This window comes from Limanda limanda, chromosome 3 (assembly GCF_963576545.1).
Source record: "Limanda limanda chromosome 3, fLimLim1.1, whole genome shotgun sequence".
Taxonomy (NCBI): Eukaryota; Metazoa; Chordata; class Actinopteri; order Pleuronectiformes; family Pleuronectidae; genus Limanda; species Limanda limanda.
In genome coordinates this window covers 2912482-2937238 of record NC_083638.1, presented here as the reverse complement: position 1 = coordinate 2937238, position 24757 = coordinate 2912482, and the positions used below count along the sequence as shown (strand labels likewise).

The 24757-nt window shown below is 42.6% G+C and overlaps 1 protein-coding gene across 1 annotated transcript in view; it reads right to left on the bottom strand.

The window, feature by feature from the left end:
* Nucleotides 1-23397, bottom strand: part of LOC132998813 (NACHT, LRR and PYD domains-containing protein 12-like) — a gene marked incomplete at its 5' end in the record, with an annotated part of 75724 nt that extends 52327 nt beyond the window's left edge. The window contains 3 exons of the mRNA XM_061068560.1: nucleotides 7773-7892; nucleotides 21683-21802; nucleotides 23300-23397. Of these exons, the coding sequence (XP_060924543.1) occupies nucleotides 7773-7892; nucleotides 21683-21802; nucleotides 23300-23397 (338 nt within the window). The remainder of the gene's footprint in view (nucleotides 1-7772; nucleotides 7893-21682; nucleotides 21803-23299) is intronic.
* Between the last annotated feature and the right edge of the window lie 1360 nt (nucleotides 23398-24757).

Below are 24757 nucleotides of genomic sequence, written 5' to 3'. Positions count from 1 at the left end.
CCACACGGCTCATACTCATGATCCTCACCACATCTAGCACACCTTCTTTTTCCTTTACATGTCGTAGCAGTATGACCAAATGTTTGACAGTTGAAGCTGGGTATATATTACCTCAGTGTGTAAGTCATGTTTCCCAGCACTACCTCCCTTGGAAAAATGATTTCCTTAAATTGCAGCAATATGCTTTAAATACCTCTTCACCTCTTCTCTGAAAGCCTGTTATCTCTATGCGTCCTTTAGTTTCCCAACTTTCAGATCTAATTCAATGTCAATCACACCATCACCACGGTCTTTACCTGGAATGATACAAACTTCTGATCATTGAGCAGCTGTGGACCAGAGAGAAACTGACCGACAGAGATTTGTAATCTGTAATGAATTGGACATTTTTTATTTTCATGTAAAAATAAAGAAATGATTAATTAAAACAAAGCAGCCACAAGATTTTCGAAGCAAATAAAACAACCTGATGTTTGAAAGAGACGTTTTTGTGATGATCAAACTGGATTTCGTTGTTTTTGCAGCAGTTGAATTAAATAATTTGGAAAATCAGAAAGTCAGAAACTCAACCTCAGGTCAGATCCATCACCTGCGACTTTACAGAGTAAAAAAACAGTATGTTCTGATAAACTTAGCCTGAATGATATCATACTCAGAATAATCAACAATCATTGATAAAACATTATAACGTCCTGTCGGAGTTTACACAACATCTTGACATCCGACATTTACAAGTGATGACATCATGTCCTGGACGTAGTGAGGTCTGTGCGTGAAGTACGATCAGAGACTGTTTATAAATTATTCTTCTGCAGTTGATCACGTTGTGGATTGAAAAATGTCACTTTAAGGGATATTCCCTCGTTTCCTTTTATTTCATGTACATTTGTTAATAAATGTCGATGAGTGTGATCTTATGATCGATGTTGTATAAACGCTGTACATGAAAGAAAGTCCACTTGTATAAAACGTTCTATCTCTTTGTGCATGAGCAGGAACATGAAGATCAGTTATGAACACATGTGTGAAGAATCCAGAAAGAATGAAAATCATCAAAATGTGAATTTACATGTTTTTCATGAAGTCATTGAACTGATTAGAACTGATGAGTCCAGACGTTTTCATCTTCTCAGTGAAGCAGAGCCGCCGGCTCCCAGCTCCAAAACAATTATCTGTGTTTCTAAACGTCTTTCACCCACAGACTCACACCACTTTACATCAGAGTCATTAGGTGAAGCAGGTTATTAAACTATGTTCATGTCAAACTTCACTATTTGACAAATAACGTGATTAAATTAACTTTGAACAGAAAAACATCCTCAGCTTCTCATTGGGAGAAAATATTTGTGAGTCAAAGGACAGAGCAGCAGCAGATCCAGTGATGATGCTGTGTCACATCCACAGGAACACACAGGGAGGACGCTGGACTGGACACTGTGTGACAGCTGATCTCAGAGCAGCTCACCTCCTCTGATTCCTCTGGAGCTCTGTCTCCACTCTGCCTCCCAGCAACAAGGCCCAGTCAGAGCCTCTCTACACACAAGCTGCTGCTGCTTCAGCCTCTGGATCCTCAGGACACAGCTCAGCCTCCGTCCACACACACTGTCCTCTTCACACTCACCTTTTAAAAGATCCCAGCCTGCTTCTGTTGAGAGAAGAAGACATCAGTGTTACAGAGACTCACTTCATCAGCTGTGAGTCAGTGATGCAGCACATCCAGTAGAAAGAGCAGCAGGGACTTCAGTCCTGTTCAGAGGTGGAGCAGCTTCCTCTCTGCTTCATGTTCACGTGTTGGAATGAACACGCTAAGAGCTCAGTGTGTGTCCTCTGCATGTCAAAGTGCAGAGTGGACACCTGAGAGGTGGATTTACTGCTGTTACAGGTGAAGACATGTTTCACTGTGTGAGCCGCTGCACATAAAAGGGGCGGGGTTTACTGCTTATGACCAATCACAGACATGGAGAGTTTGACTGACAGCAGAGCCTCGTATTTCCCAACGAGGATCAAACTGTTCTATAATAAAAATCAGAGGAGAACAAACATATGATCCAGAATAAAAGAAACTCAGTCACAGCTGCTAAATGCAGGAATAACAGCTGGTAAAACATCTGTGATTGTGTCAATGTGTAAGTTACAGCGCCCCCTGGTGACATTTGGTAAAAATATATTACGTGACCACGATATGATAACTTGTGTGAACGAAATAAATAACTCGAGGCCACGAGATCTGAATCTGTTGTTTACTAACAAGACAAGTGGAAAAGAAGAAGATTCTTGATGAGAAACGTTTGAATCCCAGGATGTGACACACACTGTCTCACTGTCTCTGAGGACACACACTGTCTCTGAGGACACACACTGTCTCGATGTCTCTGAGGACACACACTGTCTCACTGTCTCTGAGGACACACACTGTGGTGGAAACATCTGACATCACTACTCAATAAAAACACATGGACCTGTCTCCAGGAAGCTGACCGAGGTCATCTGGTGTTTTGGGGACAGGATGAGTCTGGAGAGATTGAGATGTTCTGGGTGAGTTAGAGATCAACTGAACCAACCAGACGTTGATTTAAACTTCCCTTATCTGTCCCTTTAAGGAGAGTGTGCACCACACAACAGTGTAGAGTCACTGTGGTCAGTGGGCGGAGCTTTTATACGGGTTGATCTCCAACTTAACCTGGAGCAGGTTAGCCGTTCATCAGAAGTTACCATGGTGATTTACCTTGTTAAGAAGTGAACGAGCTTCGTAGGACTGAAAAAAACAACTCAGGTTACCTGAACTTAACCTGATAACCACAAATCCTGCTTGGTAGCACAGACCCTGGATCTGTGATACTGACTGTGTTTAGTAAAATACTGATGAAAGCAGCGTGGACTGACTCCAACCATCTACTGACCTCAGAGTCTCCAGTCGACAGGTTGGACTCTGCTTTAGATCAAGCAACTCCTTCATTCCTGAGTTCTGCAGGTTGTTGTTACTCAGATCCAGTTCTCTCAGATGAGAGGGGTTTGACCTCAGAGCTGAAGCCAGAGAAGCACAGCTGATCTCTGACAGTCTGCAGTGAATCAACCTGAATAGGAAGAGGATAAAATTTAACTGTAAATTAAACTGAGTTCATGTGTGAAAATAACATATTCATACGACCACAGACTCATAACATGGAAGATTAATATGAAATCAGACATGTTGGACTAAAAACGAGTCCTGATGAAGTAAAAATAGATTATTTTGAACCGGTCTCTGTCCTGCAGATTGGTTCAGGATATCCAGAACTAAACTCAGTGTTTTAACAAGTAGCTGAATATTTAAATTGTCACAGAATTATTAATGAATGGATTCAAATCATGTAGGAAGAGGAATTATGTTAAATTAGAATTTAATGAGATCAATTGTGTATAAATGCTGTTTATAGATATGAGATCTACAAAAGTCAGTCAGTGAACTGACCTAAGTGTCTCCAGTCGACAGGTTGGACTCTGTAGAAAACCACACAGCTCCTTCACTCCTGAGTCCTGCAGGATGTTGTAGCTCAGATCCAGTTCTCTCAGATGAGAGGGGTTTGACCTCAGAGCTGAAGCCAGAGAAGAACAGCTGATCTCTGACAGAATGCAGTCCCACAACCTAAATAAAGGATACAATTTAACTGTTAATTAAACTGAGTTCATCTGTGAAAATGACATACAAATATTAATTTCAGCACAGACTCATAAAATGGAAGATAAATATCAGATCAGACATGTTGGACCATTGTTTCATTCATCAGCTTCTTCTCTGTGTGTTTGGTCACTGAGCAGGCTTGTGTAATTAAACACTGTTTAAAGTAGGGATGGCTCCTGACAGTCACTTCCTGTTTGTTTCTATACTTATCAACTGTCCAGCGTGTTTCAATAAGAATGTGTCTTATTTTGAAAACCTGAGGAGGACGAGTGCTCGGCCTCAGTCTACATGTTATTTACTGACACTTTCTCAGTGATCAGGAGCAGGTGAGTGCAGGTGAATGGAGTTGATGAGGTGGACGTGACTGACAGGCTGGGTGAGGGACAGATGACTGAGGGACAGTGAGCAGAGCAGAACTGAGACAATTTTAATAAATAATGACCCAATAAGAAAGAAAGTCTGAAAACTGAAGAAGGATTTAAGGACCTCAGAGTCTTCAGTCGACAGTTTGGACTCTCCAGTCCAGAACACAGCAGCTTCACTCCTGAATCCTGCAGCTCGTTGTCAGTCAGATCCAGTTCTCCCAGATGTGAGGGTTCTGAATTAAGAGCTGAGGCCACGACTTCACAGTGAGTCTCTGAGAGTCGACAACCAGCGAGTCTGTAATTAACGAAAATATCTGTTCAGAAAATCAGAAAACACAAAATTCATACATGATCATGTGACCATCACCCTGGTAAATCCTCTTTTTGCCTCATGAACATGTTAAAAACTCCTCAAGAGAATCCTTTCAGATTTGGTTCAAGCGTTCATTTAGACTGACAGAGGAACTCATTAGATTCAGGTGGTCAAAGGTCAATGTCACACAACATGTCTTGAACATGATGTCTCAGGTCTCTCTTTAGGGGATTTATTCACATTTTTACCAGTTTGACTTGATTTCAGTGGTCAAAGATCAAAGGTCACAGTGACCTCATATTATTGTGAGTGCAACATGTCAGGAACCTGGAGGGATGGACACTGCACTGGTTGGTGGTGGCGTACAAACGCAGGGTGGTAATTCTAGTTTGGTTCACGGAGCGGCTCATTCTGCACATGCGGTAATGTGTTAAAATAATATTTAACACATTAATTCCACAAATGAATCATCCCGACAGCCCTTGAATGAATAAATATACGGCAAACTCCAGCACTGTGATCACTTGAATTTTGCTCTCCACATCTGATCTAGTTACTCTTATATGTAAATGAGAACATTGAGAATGTGTATATACAAACCAAATGTATACATATATTTTAGGTATTCATACGTATAAACACACACGCACACACACACACACACACACACACACACACACACACACACACTTCAGCCAGTAGCCACTTATCCTTTAGCGGTCTCAGGGGCCTGGAGCCAATCTCTGCTGACACTGAATCTCAGTCTCAATTCAACCTAACTCTTATCTACATGTCTTTGGGTTTGTGGAGGAAGCTGGAGAACCCAGAGAAAACCCTGCAGACACCAGGAGAGCCTCCTCCTCACAGAAAGGCTGCACTAACAGTGTTGACCACTGCAACACCATGCTGCCCAAAACAATGAGAACCATTTAACACTGAGTGTATTTGAACATGTTATTGATCATGTCTGGACTCACCGAGCCTTCCTGCAGTTCCTCACAGCTGGGATCAGTCTCCAGCGACCCCGGTCTGATGTGTTGAACTTCTTCAGGTCCAACTCATCCAGAACCTTCTCTGACATCTGCAGCATGTAGGCCAGAGCTGAGCAGTGGATCTCAGAGAGTTTCTCCTTCGATCTGTTCTCTGACGTCAGGAACTGTTGAATCTGCTGATGAACTGAGTGGTCGTTCATCTCAGTCAGACAGTGGAAGATGTTGATGCTTCTGTCAGGAGAAATGTCACCACTCTTCATCTCCTTCAGGTTGTTGATTATTCTCTGGATGATATTAGCATTGTTCTCTGTCCGACCCAGCAGGCCTCCTAAGACTCTCTGGTTGGACTCCAGACTGAGGCCGTGAAGGAAGCGAACAAACAGGTCCAGATGACCATTTGTACTGCTGAGGGATTTCTCCATGGTTCTCTTCAGGAGGTCATCCAGGGAGAAGGTACTGTGTGTGTTCCCATATGTTCCCAAGAAGAGGATGTTTTTTTTTGTGTTCCCATAAGTTCCCAAGAAGTTGTTGAGTTCTTCTGTGTTCCTCTTGGTGTAACAGTGGAACATGTAGACTGCAGCCAGGAACTCTTGAACGCTAGGATGAACAAAGCAATAGACTGATTTCTGGAAGATCACACAGTCTCTTCTGGAGATCTCAGTACAAACTCCTGAGTACACGGAGACCTCTGTGACATTAAGACCACACCGCTCCAGGTCTTCTTGGTAGAACATGATGTTTCCTTCCTCCAGATGTTTAAGTGCCAGCCTACCCAGCTTCAGGAGAACGTCCCTGTCAGCCTCCGTCAGCTGCTGTGGAGTCGTCTCATGTCCCTCACCGTACTTGTTGTTCTTCCTCTTTGTCTGAACCAGCAGGAAGTGTGAGTACAGGTCAGTCAGGGTCTTGGGCAGCTCTCCTCTCTGGTCTGTGGTCAACATGTGCTCCAGAACTGTAGCACTGATCCAGCAGAAGACTGGGATTTGACACATGATGTGGAGGCTCCTGGTCATCTTGATGTGTGAGATGATTTTGCTGCACAGCTCTTCATCACTGAATCTCCTCCTGAAGTACTCCTCCTTCTGGGCGTCAGTGAAGCCTCGTACTTCTGTGACCCTGTCAACACATGCAGGAGGGATCTGATTGGCCGCCGCAGGTCTGGAGGTTATCCAGACAAGAGCCAAGGGAAGCAGATTCCCCCGGATGAGGTTTGTCAGCAGCACGTTGACTGATGACCTCTGTGTGACCTCAGACACAAGCTTCCTGTGGTTGAAGTCCAGAGAAGGTCTGCTTTCATCCAGGCCGTCAAAGATGAACAAAGGTTTACAGACAGCGAGCGTCTCTGCCGTGAGCTTCTGTAACGCTGGATGGAAAACACGGAGCAGCGTGATGAGACTGTGCTGCTGGTCCTTCACCAGGTTCAGCTCCCTGAACGAAAGCACAGTCAGCAGACCCACATCCTGGTTCTCTAAACCCTCTGCCCAGTCCAGAGCGAACTTCTGCACCAAGAAGGTTTTTCCAACGCCAGCGACGCCGTTGGTCAGGACGACTCTGATGCTGCTCTGCTGGTCAGTGGAGGCTTTAAAGATGTCGTGGCACTTGATGGGAGTGTCGTGGAGGATCTTCTTCTTGGAAGCCGTCTCAAGCTGCCTCACCTCATTTTGAGTATTAACCTCTTCACTCTGTCCCTCTGTGATGTAGAGCTCAGTGTAGATCCTGTTGAGCAGGGTTCTACTTCCTGTTTCATCAGTTCCTTCAGTCATATGTTCACATCTCCTCCTCACACTGAGCTTATGTTCATCTAAACCCTCCTGCAGACCACGATCTGCTGAAAGACAAGAAACAATGTCAGAGACAGAGAATCTGAGAATCTGCTGATTGTTTTCATCAGATACAGAAAAACTACAGAAAATAAAGCTTTTTTACTTTGTGCTTTTATAACGATGTTAAATGTTGATGCTGTATGAAGGAACAAAATAAAACCACATGTGCTGTTGTCAGAAGTGAAGACATCAGCAGACACATGTACAGTGCTGCTCTGACCGGCTGCCTGAGCTCCAGCTCCTGTTCTGGATCTTTGTCCACACTGGGGACAGGAGGAGTCTCCTGAAGAACCAGACTGGTCCCAGTATGAGGTGATGCACTGTCTGCAGAACCAGTGTCCACAGCTGGTGGAGACTGGATCCTTCAGGACGTCCTGACACGAAGCACAGCAGGACGACTGCTCCTTAGAAACATGACTCCTCTTCCTCTCCCTGTGAAGACATTTACTGATAACTCACATGTCACAGTCATAGGTTTCATAAGAAGTGTGTTGGTTCTTGGTGGAGGTCTGAGCACTTTGAGTGATTCTGAGAGATTAGTCAACAACTTCGAGGAACAACTTCGAGGAAGAGGAAACTAGATCCTCTTCAGAGCAGGTCACAGTAGAAACAGTCTCTTACTCTGTGTGTGAGGGTCCAGATTCATTAGTGAAGACTAGAGGAAGTCCCTTGGACTGGTCACTCTTCAGAGACAGACAGCTGGATCCTGGAGACTCTGCTCTCAGTCTGTTGTCCTGACCTCTGCAAACACAAACATGTTTTTATTCAGAACACATCATTCACTGGTTCATTCTCTGAGGATTCAGTTTGGAGGTTCACATGTTTGTAGCAGGTCTCTTACTTTGTGTGTGAGGGTCCAGGTTCATTACTGAAGACTAGAGGAAGTTCTTTGGACTGGTCACTCTTCAGAGAAACACAGCTGAACCCTGGAGACTCTGCTCTGTCCTCCACTTCCTCCTCATAGCGACTCATCTTCAGTCTGAAAGGAAAAATACTGTGAGTTCACAGCTAGCAGGACAAACAAGTCATTGAATATCATATTAATTATTGATGTAATTTCTGTTAAAGGCTTAATGCACGAACATAAATATTGCCAAAGAATTGCAGTTATGCAACTTTATATATTCAATACACAATATTCACATTAATATCAATTCATATTTACAGCATTTGTTCAATATTTATTTTCTCAGCCCAACAACATGTTCTGCAGAGTTCTGCTTCTGCCGCACAATGTTTTTACAAAGGCTTTGAGTTGAATATGGTCATAAATATGTCCTGTGTACTAATATAATAACGCCTTTTTATTTACAAATCAACGGCTTCCGTCAACAGAAACGCTGAAGTGCTTTTATTTTGAAGCTCACACAGGAAGTAATGCAACCAGTAATGTTTGTGACATAATTCCATAAACATTCAAACTCACGTGAAAGATAATTTTCTATATTTATTCTGCTGTGAACCACAATGTTTACCTTTCTGTCATAAACGTATTTACAACACTTCCAGAACCCCTTTCAAAGCAAAATGTACTATTGTACAAGTAAAATATTACAGTGACCTTATTTAATACAGGTTTATGTCATTTGTAAATCCCCCAATAAACATGCAAAGCCATGAACAAACATTAAATTAAAAAAGTATTTTTTGATGAATCAACGACATTAAAGTGAATTAATACAAGCTCATGAAGTTCCTGTGTCCTGCAACACCCTGCCACTAGGAGCAGGAAACTCAACATCTAGTGTTAACGTCATAAAGGCTGGAAATGAATTACAGATCTTTATAGACAGTAACACTGAGAGCACATCAGTAAGCAGCAGTTTAAAGCAGCACTCTGTATCTCCACCCAGTTCTATGGCTTTGTGCCAAAATGTGTCAAACACAAGCTCTTCAACTATATATTCACTTTAAAACTCACACAAAACCAGTATAGAGTAAAAAAAACTGCATATATAGTGTTGTTATATAGTATAGCTGTTTTAGATGTATGTTTCTCACTCCTCAGCCAGTGAGTCCAGAGCTTTACTGGGATCGACAGTGAAGACTCTCCACTGGTTGGTGACCCCTGTAACGTATGATTGTGAAAACACGTTCTGTTATTAAACACTTGATGAACCGATGTGATGAAGATAAAACGTGAAACTGTGAGTTAACTCTGTTAATTAGTCCTTTGAAGGCTCTTTGTTCCACAGCTGCTGTTCACATCTGTCTCTGGGATCCGATCACATGACGTCTGTCACCAGGTGTGAACTGACAAACTTAGAGTCATGTGATCAGCAGACGGATGTTAACAGCAGGTGTGAGAGTGAGACAGTAAAACTTTCAGAAAGTTGTGTTCACACTCACCTGCTCACTTTCCTTCCTTCTGCTCATCCAGGTGAAAATGGAGTCTGACCGCTCCCTGTTCTCATGCTCCTACTCCGTGTTGAACCAGTTCACTCCTAAAAACAACCAGTTCAAAGTCCAGTTCATACAGAAGAAAATGAACTGGTTCATTTTTTAATGGGATGGTATATAGTTAATTATTGATGGAGTCGGATCATTGATCCAGATCTTCACTTTAAAACTGAGTCATGACTGTGAGCGTCTCCTGTTACTGAGACGTAAAATGTTGACTGGTCATTTTTCATGATGTTTAAATTCAGCCTCATAAACCGGGAATCAAACCAACACTCAGTGACTTCATGTGCTGATCAGGTCCTGATAACTAGTGATGAGTGTTTATTAGTTCCAGTGAGAGCAGAGTGGAGCAGTGTTAATTTTGGCAGCTATTTTTGATTTAGTCTAGTTTTAGTCGACGAAAACAAATTACATTTTAGTCTAGTTTTAGTCACATTTAATAGCCACATAAAACTCCTTATCTTCCCCTCTCAGGTCCAGGGACCCCCTGTGTTGTGTCTACAACTGCATACTAGTCTAGCTTGCAGTACTTAGGTTGTCCATTAGATGTCCCTCCTATAGGTCTATAGCAGGGGTCGGCAACCTTTACTATCAAAAGAGACATTTTGCCCCCTCTTCCCCCAAATAAAATTTGTCTGGAGCCGCAAAACATATTTGATAACAAAGCTGATAAAATTTTATATAAAGTTATACTATACTAATCTGTAGATTATTGCATTTATGAAATTATAGAACAACAATAAAGAAAACTGTTGACATTTTATTTATTTTTACCTGTTACAACAAAGGGAAACACCAAATGCTTATGAAGAGGAGAAGAAAATACACAGGCAAGTTTAGGCCTACTTTGAAATAAATTAAACGCAAAACTATGTAGGGTTATTTGAGTCATCCCCATATTTGTGGGAAATGTATGAAATAAGAAGTACCCTATTTTGAAATAAATAAAAACGTATAGCTGCAGCCTATATATTTTAGTTGGCGTTGGCGAAATGTGAAAACAAAAAGTGAAAGCAGATCAGACCGGAGGAGGAAACTGAAGCTCGGTAGAAACCAGCTGCAGCTTCTGCTCTGATCCAGAAGCTGCGGCGCTGATCTCAGAGCAGCTGAGACCAGAGAAACTCTGTGTTTTCACTGTTTCCAGTGATAAGAAGCAGCCGGTGAGTCAGTGAGCGGCCTGCTTCATGTGAACGAGCTCTTATCTCACTATGTCTCTCTGAGCGAGTGCGCGGCGGCAGGGGGCGGAGCCGCGGGACCGGTGCGCATCTGGGAGCACACACACACACACACACGCACACACACACAGACACATTCGCCGCTCCGGGTACTTCATGGCGGCCTAATACGATTATGTTTTTAAAAATTGTTAGTCAACCGCCAACATTTTCGTTTCGTCTCGTCTCGTTAACGAAAATTAAAATAGATTTCGTCATAGTTTTCATTTAAGTTGGATTTTACATGTTTTCATTTTTCTTTTTTCCAATGTTTGTTTGTTTGTGTCCGTCCCAACGACCGTGTTGATATATTTTTTTATAAATTGTTGTCGGTCATGAAAGACGAAGATTCCAAATCCATGGTTTTAAATCATATTTATATATGTAACTGAATCTAAGCAACTCTCCGTGTAAATGCAGGTTCATCAAAGGGTTATTTTGAAAAGCAGAACAAACTTCATTTTATTTCATGTTGATGGGACGTCATCGCCTCTCGGGGGGAAAACCAGCTTTAACATCCACTTATTTTTTAGTTTTTCATCTGTATCATCTTTTATTTCTGTTAAAAATCATCTTTTCATCGCTCAGAGCGTCGCTTTATTTCATGATCCTTCATCCAAACAGCAGTGATTCACATTGAGTTCCACTGAGAATCAGAGTTGGGGGCAGAACACGAGTGACGGCTGTGGGCTCGGTCTGAGTTTGTGTTCTGATGACGAGTGTCCCGCGGAGCCCCGCCCCCTCCCACGCCGCCTCCATTGATTTGTTGTTGATTGTGGTAAATGCTAGTGCCTTTGCTGTATTGTGAAACTGGATATTGATTGTACTGTTGTACTGACAGGGCCAGGGGACAGTCAGGCGCTCTATTTAATATTGTTGACTAAAATCAATCATATTTTTCTATGTAAGTGCTTTAAATAAATTTGCCCTTTTGTAATGGTTGTGTCCAGGTTTTTGTTTTTCTGCAGAATACGTGCAGCGGCCTCAGTGAGCACAGACGCCTCCTCAGCTCCTGCAGAGTCTCCAGTGAATTAAAATGAGGATAACTGAGATTATTTTAATTCTGACACTGCAGGGCCAAAAGTGTCCCGGGATATCCATGAATGTAATATTTATTAAGGTCAGTGGTTTTAAGCCTGTGTGCATCTTCCATGCGTGTGATTGGTCCGGGGAAATTTTCCAATGCAAACTGAATAATTGTGAAAAGTCCAGGTACTTCACATCCTCTTTAAATGTAAATGTCAGTTTATTAATAGTTTATAGTGAGATGACGTGTTGGTCACCAGACAATTAACTTTTATTACTGTTTTCTAACAGAACAAATTAATCACCATAACAACACAAAACATGTGGATGCATCTAGAGTAGTGTTGTTCAATAATGCATTAAATGTGACACTATGGTGTGCCTTCGGGCAGTCAATAAATTTGGTAATCAGAAAATATTTAAAAATATTAATAGAAAATAACTTTAATTGATTAAAGGCACCACCCTTCAAAGGAAGGGAAAAGATAGCCAATTTACTGATTAAGTCTCATGAAAGTACTAACTACAAATTTGGATCTCTGATTAACAATTCAATTAATAACTATAACCAAAATTACCATATAGATAGTCAGCAAAGTTGAAGAATATAGACTTCTTGACAGTGTAGAGGTTGGTAAAATTTACACTCATGCAATATTCATTAAAACAACATAGGTGAAAGAAAAAGTTAATAAAGTATAAAAACACAAATTACTAAAGTTGTACTTACTATATGAATATGTGTATGCGAGTATGCATGCTTGTGTGTGTGTCTGTGTTAGTGAGTTTGCCTTACAAGTGGCGGCTGGCCCCTATGAGGGCAATAAACCATCTCCCTCGTATGTTTGAGACATGTGGCGGGGGTCAGAGAGATCTGTGGGTGTTTGTTGATGCCAAATTAGAGAAAGTTACTAGAGGCATGCAAAGAAAGACGGTGAAGAGCATAACATAACTAACATTAACTTTCAAATAACTTATAACCCCATATCACAGCAACAGGAATAAAACTTATAAACATCAACCGGAATCCAATAAACATTATTTGCTTAGCCATGTATAATAATTAAGCCCAGTAGTGTTACCCGTCCATGAAAAGGGAAAAAAGGTTGATGTGCTGTTTGAAGTCCAGTGAAGTTGTCTTGCTGGGTTGCGGCTCCTGTTGTGGTTCTGCTATGCGATGCAGCTCTTGTACTGTTCTTAGGCCGGCTATTGCGTCGCTGCCTTTTGGAAGGTTTTAGCAGTCTGCTCCAGTCAGGCCTGCTTGAAGGTTGGTAGAGCTTGGATTGGGAGGAGGTTTCCTTGGTGAGGTGAGCTGCAAGCTGCACCTCTCGTCCATTGAAGTTGAGAGAAAGAGAGATAGGCTCCTCTCAGAGAGTTGAGTTGTGTTGAAAGATTAAGTGAGCTGGACAGCCTCACTTCTCCGCTCGGAGGGTAGCATAGAAAGAGGAAGAAGGGGGGTGGGGGGGCTGGGCTTATATTGACCTGGTGACCTCATGGGTCATGGTGCCGGTAGAATAAAAAAATGATAGTGACTTTGACATCATTGTATTCTTTAAAAAAATTGTATTTACCTGGTATTTATATAACAACTTTTCTAGTCTTCATGACCAAATAAAGCACTGATTTAGGTGAATATATAAAGTATATATAGGCTACCTCCTCTGATTCCTCTGGAGCTCTGTCTCCACTCTGCCTCCCAGCAACAAGGCCCAGTCAGAGCCGCTCTACACACAAGCTGCTGCTGCTTCAGCCTCTGGATCCTCAGGACACAGCTCAGCCTCCGTCCACACACACTGTCCTCTTCACACTCACCTTCACCAAGACAACTCCCATCTGTTGAGAGAAGAAGACATCAGTGTTACAGAGACTCACTTCATCAGCTGTGAGTCAGTGATGCAGCACATCCAGTAGAAAGAGCAGCAGGGACTTCAGTCCTGTTCAGAGGTGGAGCAGCTTCCTCTCTGCTTCATGTTCACGTGTTGGAATGAACACGCTAAAAGCTCAGTGTGTGTCCTCTGCATGTCAAAGTGCAGAGTGGACACCTGAGAGGTGGATTTACTGCTGTTACAGGTGAAGACATGTTTCACTGTGTGAGCATATGCACATAAAGAGGCGGGTTCTACTGTCTATGACCAATCACAGATATGGACAGTTTGACTGACAGCAGGGCCTTATATTTCAAAACGAGGATCAAACTGTTCTATAATAAAAATCAGAGGAGAACAAACATATGATCCAGAATAAAAGAAACTCAGTTACAGCTGCTAAATGCAGGAAGAACAGCTGGTAAAACATCTGGGATTGGGTCAATGTGTAAGTTACAGCGCCTCCTGGTGGCATCTGGTAAAAATATATTACGTGACCACGATATAATAACGTGTGTGAACGAGATAAATAACTCGAGGCCATGAGATCTGAATCTTTTGTTTGCTAACAAGACGAGTGGAAGAGAAGAATATTCTTGATGAGAAACGTTTGAATCCCAGGATGTGAAACACACTGACTCACTGACTGGATCTGTACTGTGATACTGACTATGTTTAATAAACTACTGATAAAAGCAGCGTGCACTGACTCCAACCATCTACTGACCTCACAGTCTGCAGATGAAAGGTTGAACTCTGCTTTAGATCAAGCAGCTCCTTCACTCCTGAGTCCTGCAGGTCGTTGTTTTTACTCAGATCCAGTTCTCTCAGATGAGAAGGGTTTGACCTCAGAGCTGATGCCAGAGAAGAACAGCTGATCTCTGTCAGACTGCAGCCCTTCAACCTGAATAAAGAATCAAATTCAACCGTAAATTAAACTGACTTCATATATGAAAATAACATACAAATATTCATATCAGCACAGGCTCATAACATGGAAGATAAATATGAAATCAGACATTTTGGACTAAAAACGAGTCCTGATTCAATAAAAAATATATTATCTGGACCCGGTCTCTGTCCTGCAGATCAGTTTAGGAAATCCAGAACTAAAATCTGTGTTTTAACAAGTAGCTGAATATTTACAATGTCACCGATTAATTAATGAATGGATTCAAGTTATGTATGAAAGGAATTATGTTCAATTAGAATTAAATGAGATCAATTTTGTCTAAATGCTGTTTATAGATATGAGATCTACAAAGGTCAGTCATTGAACTGACCTCAAAGTCTCCAGTCGACAGGTTGGACTCTGTAGAAAACCACACAGCTCCTTCACTCCTGAGTCCTGCAGGTCGTTGTCGGTCAGATCCAGTTCTCTCAGATGAGAGGGGTTTGACCTCAGAGCTGAAGCCAGAGAAGAACAGCTGATCTCTGACAGACTGCACTGATACAACCTGGATGAAGAAATATGAATATTAGAATGTGTCCTCTTGTTGTTGTGGATCGTCATCATGTCAACACAGACTCTCAACATGCTGCTGACTTCAGTCCAGTCTGTGACCTGAAGCTAAATATCCGATCAGACATGTTGGACCATTGTTTCATTCATCAGCTTCTTCTCTGTGTGTTGGTCACTGAATAGGTTTGTGTAATTAAACACTGTTTAAAGTAGGGATGGCTCCTGACAGTCACTTCCTGTTTGTTTCTTTACTTATCAACTGTCCATCGGTTTCAATAAGAATGTGTCTTATTTTGAAAACCTGAGGAGGACGAGTGCTCTGCCTCAGTCCACATGTTATTTACTGACACTCTCTTAGTGATCAGGAGCAGGTGAGTGCAGGCGAATGGAGTTGATGAGGTAGACGTGACTGACAGGCTGGGTGAGGGACAGATGACTGAGGGACAGTGAGCAGAGCAGAACGGAGACAATTTAAATAAATAATGACCCAATAAGAAAGAAAGTCTGAAAACTGAAGAAGGATTTAAGGACCTCAGAGTCTCCAGTCGACAGTTTGGACTCTCCAGTCCAGAACACAGCAGCTTCACTCCGTAATCCTGCAGCTCGTTTCCACTCAGATCCAATTCTCTCAGATGTGAGGGGTCTGACTTCAGAGCTGAGGCCACGACTTCACAGTGAGTCTCTGAGAGTCGACAACTAATAAGTCTGTAATTAAAGAAAATATCTGTTAGAATAAAAACAGAAAACACAAAATTCATACAAAATGTGATCATGTGACCCTCACCCTGGTAAATCCCCTTTTTGTCTCATGAACATGTTAAAAACTCCTCAAGAGAATCCTTTCAGATTTGGTTCAAGCGTTGATTTAGACTGACAGAGGAACTCATTAGATTCATGTGGTCAAAGGTCGAGGTCACACAACATGTTTCATTACTCTTGAACATGATGTCTCAAGTCTGTCTTTAGGGGATTTCTTAACATTTTGACCAGTTGGACTCAAAGATAAACTGATTAGATTTCAGTGGTCAAAGGTCAAAGGTCACAGTGACGTCATATTATTGTGAATACAACATGTCAGGAACCTGGAGAGACGGACACTGCACTGGTTGGTGGTGGCGTACAAACGTAGGGTGGTTATTCTAGTTTGACAAGAAAGAAGAATTAATGATATTTCAAGTTCTGCTTCTTCAGTTTAAAGGAACAGTCAGTGATGAATACAACACGCAGGATGATAATTCTAGTTTGACATGGGTTCATGGAGAGGCTGATAATTAACACAGTAATTCCACAAATGAATCATCCCGCGTTAACAAGTTAATGTTGAAAGCCCTTTGTTGGGGAGGCCCAGTGATCTGGCTTTGAACAAAGAGTCATAAAAGGCCTAAACGCAACGCTGAGACCAGCTCTAGAGTTTTCCTGGTGGTCGAAACCCCAACCCCCCCCAGCAGGCCCTGGGAGGGGAGATGCTGCATGCAGCCCTGCAGAGACCCCTAATGAAATCTGAGACGTCCACTGAGGGCAAAGCCCGCCCCTTGTGGCCAAATTCTGACATTCCATTGGCTGAGAGCACACTGAACCCCATGACCCCTCCTCCAGGGGGCCGGTACCTTTCAGGTAGTACAAAAATGCTGAGCTCACAAAAATCTTTCTCTTTTTACTCCACTGCTCAAGTTGTATCCAGACCTCCAGAGGCCTAACCACACGACTCAGTAACTAAGGAGGCGGTTAGACGTTTGTTTAACTCATTTCATATTTTTTTCTTTTATCTCAATCGAAGTTTTATTTTGATAGGACTTTTTACTGTTTTAACTTGAAAGACCGAAACAGGAAGTGCACCCGCGGGACGGACTCCGACACTTTCCACAGACTTTTTCTTTTTCCAACGATCTACAAACGGCTTCCACAAAGCCGTTCCCTGCAGAAGCGCGACGGACATTCCGCGGAGGAGTATGAGCAAATCCACTCCGTTACTGTAAAGCAGCACGATCTCCACTGCTACAGAAGAAGACGAAGTTTCATTCCGTCAAGGCAGCACGAGGAATTCGCTCCCTTTTCCGGTCCAGCGGCTGAGCTCCGGAGCCCCGCTCGAGAGATCACGTGATTCACTGAGCTCACGGAACATTCGCACAGACGCGCACGCGCACGCACACCGCTAGGGTTTTACAGTAAGAGGATATTTTGTCTGGGCAGATGTTAGTTTTGATACGTAGCGTATTGTTTGATACTTGAGTGTATCTGTTTGTGGGACCTCCGTGTCTCATTGTTTAGCGGCGACGAGCTGGCTACTTCCGGTTCATTTCCGGGTTGTTTGTGTTACAGTGAATAGGGCCGCGAGAAAAACCTCCGGCCGCGCTGTTTACGTCCATGTAAGTCTGCAGTGATTTTACCGATCAGAACCTCAGCCCACAACGTCCGCTTGGGGGCTGAGTGGTTAAATCACTGTTTACTTATCTCCGGCGTGTTTTAAGAGTTTCTTTGTTCTCTCCTTGCATGTTCTCTCTCTCTCTCTTCTCCTGAACCTGCTTACAAAAACGTTCCGATCTGTGATACAGTTCATGTCACATAGATAAATCTATACTTAGAGAGGCTGAACACATCTGGAAGCCATTCGGCCCCAAAGCCAAGCAGAGATAAGAAATTCTCTTTGTCTGAAAATCCCTTTGTGTAATTCATGTGGCGACCGCCATTGTGAGCTCCGGCCACATGGTCATTAACATAGGCTCCATTTTGAATAACGTGGGTTAGACCACCATTTTGAGAGTTTATTATTGCCACTCCTCCTCTCTCTCTCCTCCCTTTGTGGCTCTAACTTCCAAAGCGGCTCCGCCATTTTGTTTGTAGTCACCACCATTTTGAGAGTTTTTAGGCCTAGTGATTCCTTGAATCATTGTCGGCCACCACGTGACTGAGTCATCGCCACTCCCCTTCCTCTCTCTCTCTCTCTCTCACACATACACATAGAGAGACACCTTGACACACACACACACACACACACACACACACACACACAGACATACATAGGTAGACCGCAGGTTTTACATGTCTTTTCTGAATTGTGATAAGTGCTGCTGCTGTGGTTATCTTTGAAATATTGGAGTTTGTTAAAATGATGAATCATTAAATAACATTAACTTTTTTTCCCCTTTTTAATAAATGCTTTTGTAATTAAAGTATCTGTAGTCTGTGATTATTTGTGCATATGTATGTGAATGCAGCTGGATTATGATAGCCTGTGCTCGAACTCAAAACCCTTCATTGTTTATTAAATAATCATTAATATTAACTATTGAGATAATTAATTTAACATTTATCATATGAGACTTATATTTATAGTTTGACTCGTTGGTGTCTGTAACCATGGTGGTGCCCCGCTACGATAAGCAGATATTACAGATTGTATCATTCTTAATTGATAATTTTATTGTTTTCATTAATTATTTAACTATTCTTAATGGATAACCTTATAATTTCTAATTGATTATTTTACTATTCTTAAGTGATAGCCTTATCATTTTTAATTATTTTTAATAAATAATTTTTATTATTTTAATAATCATATTTCATGATTATTAATAATTAGCCAACGTCAAGTCTACTCCTATTGCACAACACCTTATAGATATATATATATAATAAATATACGGCAAACTCCAGCACAGTGATCACTTGGATTTCACTCTCCACATCTGATTTAGTTGCCCTTATATGTAAATGAGAACAATGAGAATGTTTGTATACAAACCAAATGTATACATATATTAATGTATATATTACGACTCATCTCCACTGATTGAACATGTTATTGATCATGTCTGGACTCACTGAGCCTTCCTGCAGTTCCTCACAGCTGGGATCAGTCTCTGTCGACCCTGGTCTGATGTGTTGAACTTCTCAAGGTCCAACTCGTCCAGAACCTCCTCTGACATCTGCAGCATGTAGGCCAGAGCTGAGCAGTGGATCTCAGAGAGTTTATCCTTCGATCTGTTCTCTGATGTCAGGAACTGTTGCATCTGCTGATGAACTGAGTGATCGTTCATCTCAGTCAGACAGTGGAAGATGTTGATGCTTCTGTCAGGAGAAATGTCATCACACTGCATCTCCTTCAGGTTGTTGATGACTCTCTGGATGATTTTTGGATTGTTCTCTTTCAGTCCCAGCAGGCCTCCTAAGAGTCTTTGGATGATATTAGGATTGTTCTCTGTCCGAACCAAAAGGCCTCCTAAGACTCTCTGGTTGGACTCCAGACTGAGGCCGTGAAGGAAGCGAACAAACAGGTCCAGATGACCATTTTTACTGGTGAGGGATTTCTCCATGGTTCTCTTGAGGAGGTCATCCAGGGAGAAGGTACTGACTGTGTTCCCATATGTTCCCAAGAAGTTGTTGAGTTCTTCTGTGTTCCTCTCGGTGTAACAGTGGAACATGTAGACTGCAGCCAGAAACTCCTGAACGCTCAGATGAACAAAGCAGTAGACTGATTTCTGGAAGATCACACACTCTCTTCTGAAGATCTCAGTACAAACTCCTGAGTACACCGAGGCCTCTGTGACATTAAGACCACACCGCTCCAGGTCTTCTTGGTAGAACATGATGTTTCCTTCCTCCAGATGTTTAAGTGCCAGCCTCCCCAGCTTCAGGAGAACGTCCCTGTCTGCCTCCGTCAGCTGCTGTGGAGTCGTCTCATGTCCCTCAGCGTACTTGTTGTTCTTCCTCTTTGTCTGAACCAGCAGGAAGTGTGAGTACAGGTCAGTCAGGGTCTTGGGCAGCTCTCCTCTCTGCTCTGTGGTCAACATGTGCTCCAGAACTGTAGCACTGATCCAGCAGAAGACTGGGATTTGACACATAATGTGGAGGCTCCTGGACGTCTTGATGTGTGAGATGATTCTGCTGCACAGCTCTTCATCACTGAATCTCCTCCTGAAGTACTCCTCCTTCTGGGCCTCAGTGAAGCCTCGTACTTCTGTGACCCTGTCGACACATGCAGGAGGGATCTGATTGGACCCCGTGGGTCTGGAGGTTATCCAGACAAGAGCCAAGGGAAGCAGATTCCCCTGGATGAGGTTTGTCAGCAGCACGTTGACTGATGACCTCTGTGTGACCTCAGACACAAGCTCCCTGTGGTTGAAGTCCAGAGAAAGTCTGCTTTCATCCAGGCCGTCAAAGATGAACAAAGGTTTACAGACAGCGAGCGTCTCTGCCGTGAGCTTCTGTAACGCTGGATGGAAAACACGGAGCAGCGTGAGGAGACTGTGCTGCTGGTCCTTCACCAGGTTCAGCTCCCTGAACGAAAGCACAGTCAGCAGACCCACATCCTGGTTCTCTAAACCCTCTGCCCAGTCCAGAGTGAACTTCTGCACCAAGAAGGTTTTTCCAACGCCAGCGACGCCGTTGGTCAGGACGACTCTGATGCTGCTCTGCTGGTCAGTGGAGGCTTTAAAGATGTCGTGGCACCTGATGGGAGTGTCGTGGAGGATCTTCTTCTTGGAAGCCGTCTCAAGCTGCCTCACCTCATGTTGAGTATTAACCTCTTCACTTTGTCCCTCTGTGATGTAGAGCTCAGTGTAGATCCTGTTGAGGAGGCTCCTACTTCCTGTTTCATCAGGTCCTTCAGTCACATGTTCACATCTCCTCCTCACACTGAGCTTATGTTCATCTGAAACCTCCTGCAGACCACGATCTGCTGAAAGACAAGAAACAATGTCAGAGACAGAGAATCTGAGAATCTGCTGATTGTTTTCATCAGATACAGAAAAACTACAGAAAATAAAAGCTTTTTAACTTTGTGCTTTTATAACAATGTTAAATGTTGATGCTGTATGAAGGAAAAAAATAAAACCACATGTGCTGGTGTCAGAAGTGAAGACATCATTAGACACATGTACACTGCTGCTCTGACCGGCTGTCTGAGCTCCAGCTCCTGTTCTGGATCTTTGTCCACAGTGGGGACAGGAGGAGTCTCCTGAAGAATCAGACTGGTCCCAGTATGAGGTGATGCACTGTCTGCAGAACCAGTGTCCACAGCTGGTGGAGACTGGATCCTTCAGGACGTCCTGACACGAAGCACAGCAGGACGACTGCTCCTCCTCAGAAACATGACTCCTCTTCCTCTCCCTGTGAAGACAATTCCTGATAACTCACACGTCACAGTCACAGGTTGTCATTACTTCTGTCAAGGAGGTTTTGTTATCACCCTGTATGTTTGTGTGTTGGTTGGTTTGTTCTTTAGTGGGATAATAAAAAACACTGAACAGATTACCAGCCAACTTGGTGGTAGGATGTGGTCTTTAAACCAGATCGGGGGGGGAAGTCCTTTTTAAAAGACATGTTCAGAGGACTGATGTTTATGAGTATGTGGAATTTGGTGCAGATCCAAATAAAAACTCTCTAGTGAATTTCAAAGTGGTTTCATAAGGAGCGTGTTGGTTCTTGGTGGAGGTCTGAGCTCTTTGAGTGATTCTGAGAGATAAGTCACCAACTTCAATGAAGCTGTGTCCTAATGCAGGGGCCACACTAGATGAAACTACATCCTCTTCAGAGCAGGTCACAGTAGAAGCAGTCTCTTACTCTGTGTGTGAGGGTCCAGGTTCTTTGCTGAAGGTTAGAGGAATATCTTTGGACATGTCACTCTTCAGAGACAGACAGCTGGACCCTGGAGACTCTGCTGTCAGTCTGTGGTCCTGACCTCTGCAAACATAAACATGTTTTTATTCAGGACACATCATTCACTGGTTCATTCTCTGAGGATTCCGTTTGGAGGTTCACATGTTTGTAGCAAGTGTTGGGACAGTGTTTTTTATTAAAGCCAAAGGCCTTCTCTTCGGCCTATATGTGTAGTCAAAGGCCTAAAACCACATGTTCCATTGTTCTGAAAAAGCCAGAGCACAGTGAACTCAGTCTCCCAGGATTCCTCAACTTCACACATAGGTGTGAAGAGCCACAAGGGTCACTCCTATTGGTCCCTCTGGCCCCATGACCTTTGAGGTCACCGGGCCAATATAAGGCCAGGTCTCCCCCGATTCTTGCTCTTTCTTTAATCCGTCTGAGGACAAAAGGTTGTCCAGCCTCTCTTCCTGCATCGCCGAGGGAGAAGCCTGATTTCTCTAGCTCGCATCTCCTCTTCGCATCCAACGAGAAGAGCGCATAGGTGCAGCTTCCAGCTCATCTCACCAAGGAAACGTCCTCGCATCTCAAGCTCTACCAGTCTCCGAGCAGCAACTCGATGTCCTGTAGGAAAACTTCAACCAGCATCTGAGCCCCACAGCTCAACAGAACCGCAAAGTCAGAAACCATACGACCAGCCAGAAGCTTTCACGGAACTGCAAATCTTTTTTTTCCTTTTCCTCGAATGGGTAACACAACTGGGCTTAACAATTATACTGGGCTGAGCAAGACTGTTTATTCGATTTTGTGTGGTGTTTATAGGTTTGATTTGTGTTGTGATACTTTGGTTATAAGTTATTTCGAAAGTAATGTTAGTTTGCTAGGCTCTTAAGAGTCTTTCCTTGCATTTCATTCTACACTCTTTGTCTAACTTAACATCCACACAGACACATGCATATCTTTTCATCTAGTTATCTCCTCTCCCGCTACCTGTCGTAAAACCACTTCAAAAGGAGGGGGGCTGTTTCTTTTTGATTGACCAGCATGAAGGTGCTACACTTTTGGTCAACCGCCATTTTGGGAGAACTCTGATTTAAATAGACACACTCACATACACATCTTTGTTTAGTTGGCATGTCTTAGTAATTTGTGTTTTTATACTTAATCATATTTATAATAAATGTTTTTCTTTCACAAATGTTCTTTCATTAATGTTGCATAGGTGAATTTTGCCAACCTCTACACTGTCAAGAACTCTATAACCTTCACTGTTCATTGTATTATCTTTAATGGTAAATACTGAGGTTTCTAATTTAACTAGATCTAAATGAGACTGATCTTTACATTTGATTTTTGGTCCCTGATACCAGGGTGGTGCGCCGTCTTTTATAAATTATAATTATAAAGTGTATTATTCTTAATTGATAATTGTACTGTTTTCCATTAATAATTTCATAATTCTTAATTGATAACTTTATCGTTTTAATTAATAATTTTATTCTTTTAATAATCATATTTTATGATTATCAAGAAGTAGCGAACATCAAGTCTACCTATTATTGCACAACACAGGTCTCTTACTTTGTGTATGAGGGTCCAGGTTCGTTACTGAAGTTTACAGGCTCATACATTGACTGGTCACTCTTCAGAGACACACAGCTGGACACTGGAGACTCTGCTCTGTCCTCCTCTTCCTCCTCATAACCACTCATCTTCAGTCTAAGAGGAAAAACACTGTGAGTTCAAAGGCATCAGGACAAACCAGTCTGTTCAAGAAACACACCCAAAAATACCAAGCGAGGAGACACAGAAACACACACACTCACACACACAAACACACATACACACACAAACACACCCACACACACACACACACACACACACACACACACACACACACTCACACACACACACACACACCCAAACACACATACCTAGAAACACACACTAAGGTGACTGTAACGTATGATTCTGAAAACACGTTCTGTTATTAAACACTTGATGAACAGATGAAGATAAAACGTGAAACTGTGAGATAACTCTGTTAATTAGTCCTTTAAAGGCTCTTTGTTCCACAGCTGCTGTTCACATCTGTCTCTGGGATCCGATCACATGAAACCACGTCTGTCACCAGGTGTGAACTGACAAACTTAGAGTCATGTGATCAGCAGACGGATGTTAACCGCAGGTGTGAGAGTGAGACAGTAAAACTTCCAGAAAGTTGTGTTCACACTCACCTGCTCACTTTTCTTCCTTCTGCTCGTTCAGGTGAAAATGGAGTCTGACACTTCCCTGTTCTCAGGCTCCTCCTCTCTCTCTTTACAGTAGATATGAGAGCTGCTCACAGACCTGTTCAAGCACCAGTGTGTAAGACTCAGGTGAACGGATCCACCTTTGGATATTAAAATCAAAATAATCCTAGTGATGTTTCCACTAGTGTGTTTGATCTAAATTGTATGAATCACAGTTTTCTTTACTCTAGAATGGGAAGATCTGTATCACATTATAACGTGAAACTTGTCACGTTGTCCTGTGGAGTGGAGCTTCCTGAACGAGCCGCTCTGGAGGAAACAGTGCATTTGTTGGGGACTATTTCCAGCGGCGGATGGAGCTCTATGGCACAAACACATGAGGTGTGTCAGACTGTGGATGCACACACAATATGTTCATATCAAGAAGAAGAAAAATATTAAATATAACCAGACTTGTTCTTTTAAACATCTTCTCCTGATCATCAGACTGAGAGAGTTTGAGTTTTGGGCTGTGAATCATCGATTAAAGTCTGTTCTTCCTCTTCTGGTTACAATACTGAAGGATAGACTCCTCCTTCTTTTCTCATCTAACAGATTTGATTCATCTTTCTTCTACTTCCCAGCCTATGTGTATAATACTGAATATTGTGTAGTGGTCTCTTCCAATTGTTGAGTCTTCCCATACTTCCCACTAACATGTCCATGCCACCTCACTTGATACCAGTGTCAAATCCAGTGCTGAAGTGTTACCTGTGTGTACATCTATCCTTGTCCCTCTCCCGTCGTT